Source organism: Nelumbo nucifera, chromosome 4, assembly GCF_055504915.1.
Source record: "Nelumbo nucifera cultivar China Antique chromosome 4, China Antique-T2T, whole genome shotgun sequence".
Classification (NCBI taxonomy): domain Eukaryota; kingdom Viridiplantae; phylum Streptophyta; class Magnoliopsida; order Proteales; family Nelumbonaceae; genus Nelumbo; species Nelumbo nucifera.
This window is the reverse complement of record NC_142652.1, coordinates 45,794,392-45,801,100: the sequence shown is the minus strand read 5'-3', so window position 1 is coordinate 45,801,100 and position 6,709 is coordinate 45,794,392. Positions and strand designations below refer to the sequence as shown.

Below are 6,709 nucleotides of genomic sequence, written 5' to 3'. Positions count from 1 at the left end.
ATATGATTGCAACAGGCAGAATCAAAATATCATGATGAGGTAGTACTTGGAGTGACGGACAAGACTGAATTGGAAGTCATACCAGAAGCAGGTTGGAGCTGGTGAAGAAGGGCTTGGAGTTCTCGAAAAGAAAATTTTGGAGAGGTGTTATCAGAAGAATCCTCTGTGGCAGTAGCTGCAATAGAACTCGAAGCCTGAGAACCCACGTACGAGGACTTCTGTCCAGACGCCTTTTTGGCTTGCAATCGGCGGCACTCAGAGATAGTATGACCAGTCTTTTTGTAGTAATTGCAGAAAGTCTGTTTTGAAGATTTAGAGGAAATTGAAGAAGCAACAAACGTACCCGGAGTAACAAGAACGACATCAGTAGATAATAAGGATCGCTCATCTCGAAGTGTTTTTAGTCGGGTTTCTTCAGAGAGCAAATCTTTGATTACAACGTCAAGGGAAGGCAATGGGCTACGATGAAGTAGAGTACCACTAATAGGTTCATACTCATCCCTGAGAGTCATTAGAAGATGTCAAACACGTTGGCGATCGCGAAGTTTAGAATAAGTAGTGGCTGTAGAGGTACTATCCCATTCAGGTTCATACTGTGCTAACTGATCCCAAAGAACTTGTAATTCAGAGACATAACTATGAATGGTTTGTTCGGGTTGCTACTTCATACGGTGAAGACGCCTATAGAGCTGAAACTGATGTACATCATCAGAAATAGAATAACGAGCTTGTAAGAAATCCCATACCTTTTTAGGAGAGTTATATCTGCGAAATTCCAACTTGATGCTTGCAATACAAGTATTGCGAAACCATATCAATATTTGATGATTTTTTTCGTCCCATCTTTCTACACATTCAGCAAACTTATCTTCTGTTTCATCAGCAACTTTAATAGGTTTGGGAATCTCACCAGTCACATATCGCCATAGAAGTCGTCCCCTGAGAAAACTACACATCTCTTGGGACCATAAATCAAAATTTGAGCCATCGAAGATAACAGTGATAGGATGAGAAATATGTTGAGCTGCTTCAGATGAATCCATGAGGAAAGACACAAAACTTTACAGCAACACGAATCAGGGAAAACCTAATACTGACAAGCTTTTGGAGAGAGGAGCTCTGAACAAGTATCTGGAGGAGAAAATCTTTCCTCAGTTGCAAAGAAAAGCTGCAAGGAAAAGCTTTTACGTACACACCAATGTTCAGAGGAGGGAACACTTCCTTAGAATTGCGACCTTGCGATCAGTCTACGAGGCTCTCCCTGTCAACGTCAAAGAGAATTCTAGGCTTCCTCGCTACCTTCGGTCGTTCTCTTCAGCCGACATCCTTTCCAGTGGTTGGATCCTATTGAAGCCAAACACCATCCCAAGCCTCAGCCAGTATGGGTCTTCGGCATTGAGACTGGAATATCGGGAAAAAAACCGTTCCACGAGTTGAGAGCTAGTAAGGCTTGCGGCAGCTGTCAGCTATAGCCTATAGAGTAACAGATCAAAATAGAGATTGACAACCGCAAACCAGATGGATTGGCAAGGACAAAAGCTCTCGGAACAGCTGATGCAGATCTTGCTCGTCTTATTTGCCACGGTGGCTTTTGTCACTGGTTACCTCATGGGTTCATTTCAGATTATGTTGTTCATCTATGCAGCTGGAGTCATCCTAACCACTTTGATTACGGAGCGCTGTCAGTTGAAAAAAGTTAGCAGGCTGGGATTTTTTTGGGAACACGTCCTGAGAAACGAAATTGAGATCCCTGACTTCGTGTATGATCATGACGAGGAGCTGGAGTACCGTCCGATGATGGATTACGGGTTGGAGAGTGATCACCCGAGACTGTACAGCGCACCGGCGATTGATTCTCTGGTTTCTATGGGCTTTGATACCATGATACGAAGCAATAAAGAAGACGAGAAAATAATATTTCTTCATTCTATACTTCAACCAGGTTACAGCCCTTATTTATAATAGGGCAGGAATACAAGGTCGGCTAGTTTAAGTCAGAATACAAGGAGTATAGGTACACCAACTACTGTCTCTCCTAGAATGACATTATCTCTCCTTAATTCTAGGATAGTAATGTCCATAGAATACTAACACAAACACAGGCAAAAGTGAACCAGACTGCAAATTTACCCTGAACCAGGATTTACACTCTACTTGCATCGTTTCCAAATGCAGCCAAAAAGATTAACCAAGCCTGGTCATTTAACACACACATGGGATAAACAGAAGGAGACGGTAAAATTCTTACATCACACTTGGAAAACGAATCAATTTAACATTCTTTTTGGAGAGTTTACAACTTATATTTCAAGAGGAAAAACGTAGAAAAGAAAACTGAAGGAAAAAAAAAAAAAAAAAAAACTCATATAAACACTTGGTACATAAAAATTAAATGCGTCCTAACTTATGTTAGGATAATTTAATTAGTTAACTGCACTGCACAACCTCCTTATCTCCCCCAAGGAGCCTGTGAGAGGATTGATATCGCCCATCTTTATCATGGCAGATGCAAAATCTGATTTAAAAGTATTAGGGCTCTTGCTATATTCAGTGACAATGCTGTCTGTGGATCCTCCGCTGAAGAGAACTTGATCAGAATGAAGGAGACCCTTTCTCTGGATCAGATTCTTGAAGTAGTTATTGTCAAAAGAGTTGGGTGTGACCAAATCGAGAGGGGCCAAATTGCCATCCCCTGAGGCATCAGTAGGACAACGACGTTTCCTTGTGCTTGCAAAGCCAGCATCAATGTCACTAGAATTATCATATATCCGGCCTCGGAATGTCAGGCAGCTTGCTTGTCCTATGGTGTGAGAACCTGAGAGGGCAACCATATCTCTTGCACTGAGACCCTTCTTAGCAAACTGGCCGATAAGTGTGTCAAGGCTTGCTGTAAAGCTCGGAAGGTCGCTGTTAGCTAGGTCTGGGCTTGCAGTGGTGGAGTCTCTTCTTCCAAGCTTCACTGTCCACGATGGGCCTCCCACCTGATTTTCAGAAATATAAATGACAAGTTATTAGTGTATTCTGAATTAAGCAGCTATAAAGTTATACATTTATATGCAGAGCAAAACATATATTCTTTATGAGAAAAGATATCATCAAATACTCACAGCGACAGATGCGTCCCGTGCAGCAACTGCGACGATGTCTGCACATGAAACAACACCCGGACAAATGTTCTCCACCTGAGCTTTCGCCTTGTCTATGACTTCATAACCTCTGGCTGAGTTTTTATTCGCGGGAGCATTCTTCTCACTTGTGATTGAAGAAGAATCATCAAGTAAAATTGATGCATCGCAACCCTGGAAATTAAAACCCATGATCACAAGGTCAGAGCAAGAATTTATCATGCTTGGGAGAATAAAGAATTGAAAGAACGTAAGGAACAATCACAAGTACCTGAACGAAGCAATCATGGAAATGAAGGCGAATGAGTGAGGCGGCCATTCGCCGCTCAGCTGAGACAGCAGATCGGATGACAGTTCTAATGGTGTTGAGTGCCCCAGGACACGAATTATCGTAGAAGCTAGGCGTCAACTGTGCTTGAGTTGGCGTGGTTGACGATACCAGAAACAGGGTAACAACGATACAAGTTAGGGAGATGCCTGAACATCTTCTTGAACCCATATCTACCAACCCAATCTCTCTGTCTTTCCCACTCTAAATAATCAAGAGATGACACAAACTAAAGTACTGGAGAAATAGTAGGGAAATGCTTCGTCTCAAGCAGCTAATGAATGTGTAGAAACGATATATAAAACAAGAACGCAATGCAATGAGCAAGAACGAATGCAAAGCTCATTTTATAGGCAGAGTATTCACGTAGTAGTTTTTCAGGGTGGCTGATGAACTGGTCAGGAGTCGGCTAACGCGTTATTATCAAAGGTTGTTGAATTTCTTTTGCATGACTCATTCAGCCATTCTCTTAACTTACCCTCATTAATTAGTGATCAACTCAACGCTTCATGTAACTCAACGCAGATGTGAGACGATCTCAATATGTGTCCCTCTGTTCTTTCTCATGTTTTTTTCTTAAAATTTAAGTTAAAGTTCAGAATTAATATATTAGAATTAACAAGTTTGGAAAGTCAAAAAGCCAAAAAACGTGTATTCAACGCTGATAGCTGCGTTCCATTGTATTGGTGGAAATTGGAAAGAGAGGACATTCCTAATAAACATGTTGGGCTGAACCTTTCAGCTTCAACTTCAAAGTAGCTGAAGCTCCCCCAAACGGGGCCCTTAATAAAATGCACCAGATCAATGCCGATGGTAGCATGTTGGGCTAATAAACATGCACCATTCATGGTATGACACGTCAAGGCTTCATGATAGCTAGGTGTACAAATCCTCATCAGAACTGGACGTTACTGGGTCAATCACGTATGCTACGACAGACCGAAGTCTGGATCCACATGTATATATGTTACATTGACATTGTGTATATATCTTGATTAACCAGTATTAATTATGCATAAAACTGTTGACGATTGGAACTCGAATGAGCCCTGCATTCTTCTTCGGATAAAATAAGAGGAATTCTACATAATAGCCTTTATTTAACGGGTCACATGCATTAAACGACAGAAAGACAAAAATAAAAAGTAAAAGCTAAGGTCTTAAGCAAAATCTTGATATAATTTAATTAGCCAATAAGAAGATGATTGGTCAAACTCTGACCTCCTGTGGTTGGGCAAACCTTAGCTGTTCATCAAAAGGCAAAAGTCAAATTAACGTTTGTTTAGAGTCTGTGACGTCTCACAATTCTGCAGGGCACTGGTTTGTGTCGCTTTCTTAAAAAAAGGGTGCACTCGTTGGAGGGTAAAGTGTGAGTGTTTGACAGAGACGTTAAAGTGAAAAATGAATGGATAAGATTTATACTTTGAATCAATGTAAAGCTAACTATATATTTATGGTTAATAAGTTAGGCCGGAGCAGTGTGATGCATGGGTTTTGTTAAACAAAATTGAAATAAATGAAATAGGAGTCTTATGATTAATTGGGTCAAGCTAGATCAAATCGAGGTTAGTTCTTGATTCTGTCTCCACATCGATCTGTTCTTGATTCTGAGTACATGTCGTTCTGAGAGGTATGAGCCTTCACTTCACCAGTGAGGTTAGTTCTAAACCATTCTCGTAAATGAGGCTCTTGCTCCATAGTGTAGGATACCCCAAGAAATTTCTCAAAATCCATCAGTTTCAACACTTGATCTGCAATAGCCACCTATCAAGCGCAACCTTCTTCCTCTTGCAAGTCAATATAATGGGCTCGCTCACCAAATCCTCATCTATACTAGGCTCACCTTGCTCCAGAGGGAGCAACTAACTTGGAGAATCCTTGATTCTCTTAAATCTCTACCAAATAGAGTTCAAACTTCACAAAGGGACCTAATGGGCTTCAACGCGGAATAGAACAAGCCCAACCCAAGGCCGACTGTCCTACAACATTGTATCACTTGATAGGAAAGATTTTAGGCTCTTGATTAAGTAGTGTTGTATGGTTTCTAAATAATGCATGAGCATTGTGTTTTGTATATGTATGTACATTGTACTTGTTGTAAGCATTACCCTAGGCCACTATATTGACAATGTCATTAACTTTTAAGAATCAGAGTGTTTTGCTTCTTTATAACTATTGAATATTGAACACTAAGCACTAATATTTCATTGAGCATTGAGCTTCTATTTCTACTTCAATCTTTGAATCTTAAAGCTTTTTGATGGAATTGAGTTTGGGCACTGGGATTATGACGTGCAGCCTTTGCATTATAGAGCTAGACCTTGTAGTGGCATGGAGCCTTTTGTATTGTAGAGCTCGAGCCCAATTAATTGAGGCGTGATGCCTTTTGTATTGTGGAGGTGCAGAGCCTTTTGTATTTTGGGATTACCATTGAAACGGAGACCTCCCAAAGTTACTGACGAGTGTTGAGCTCGTGATGTTCTTTTGTGTGTAGTAGTGATCAATCAAGCCACTATTTAAGCCTAACCTCAAGCCAAAGTCCTAAATTTGACCCCTTGGCACTTATTTAAACAACCCCTATAAGGACCACTTAAAGACCCCTTGTGATCCCACTCCCTAAAATGGACCTATAAAGTTTACCACTAAAAGTCCAAATTCCCTAAAATCTTCATCCTACCTCACCTTTCCCCTGATTATGTAAGATTCTAATCTGTGCTCCTTCATTGGTTAAGGACAAGAACCACAATTGTAGAGACCGACAAAGGATATCCAACTGCAAGTCTCTAACCCTTGATCCATTGACCACAAGAACCAATTCATGAGACCTATCCAACTACAGAATTCAATGTAAGTCCCATTACATCATTACTCAACCCATCGTAGCCCTTCACCTTGTAACCAAGCTAGTTGCACCCTCACCCAACGTACCAAGACCTAAAACCAGCCCATTGTATTCCATTATCCTTTAAACCACATGATTTGACTTAGCCTCCCGTAATCCCAAGCATATCACTTAACCCCTTAGTTTCAACCTTGTAGGTTGTAACAACACATTCAACCATAACCTTGACCTTACAACATTGACATCAATTTAAAATCTCATAAGCCCCAAACTGACATGCTAACCTCACCATGAAACCAAGAAGCCCCTAAAGCTCTAGACGTAGACCAGAAAATCACATTGCCATCTGTAGCTACGGAGCCTACCGTAGAACCAACCTTCCCTCCTAATTCCTAAACTTCACCACAACGTAGC

At 40.9% G+C, this 6,709-nt stretch overlaps 1 protein-coding gene across 1 annotated transcript; it reads right to left on the bottom strand.

The window, feature by feature from the left end:
• Positions 1 to 2,255: 2,255 nt before the first annotated feature.
• Positions 2,256 to 3,774, bottom strand: LOC104606998 (lignin-forming anionic peroxidase-like). Its single transcript, XM_010272487.3, has 3 exons — positions 3,397 to 3,774; positions 3,108 to 3,299; positions 2,256 to 2,981 (listed from the first exon to the last, which is right to left on the bottom strand). Exons 1-3 carry the CDS (start codon positions 3,622 to 3,624, stop codon positions 2,424 to 2,426), a joined length of 978 nt encoding a protein of 325 aa, XP_010270789.1. The 5' UTR covers positions 3,625 to 3,774; the 3' UTR covers positions 2,256 to 2,423.
• Between the last annotated feature and the right edge of the window lie 2,935 nt (positions 3,775 to 6,709).

Bases quoted from the DNA above. Each gene is read 5' to 3' on its own strand.
- LOC104606998 (XM_010272487.3), bottom strand. From the start codon at position 3,624: ATGGGTTCAAGAAGATGTTCAGGCATCTCCCTAACTTGTATCGTTGTT. The intron at 3,300-3,396 runs GTACTTGTGATT...TTTAATTTCCAG, and splicing joins TCCATGATTGCTTCGTTCAG to GGTTGCGATGCATCAATTTT. The intron at 2,982-3,107 runs GTGAGTATTTGA...TCTGAAAATCAG, and splicing joins CACGGGACGCATCTGTCGCT to GTGGGAGGCCCATCGTGGAC.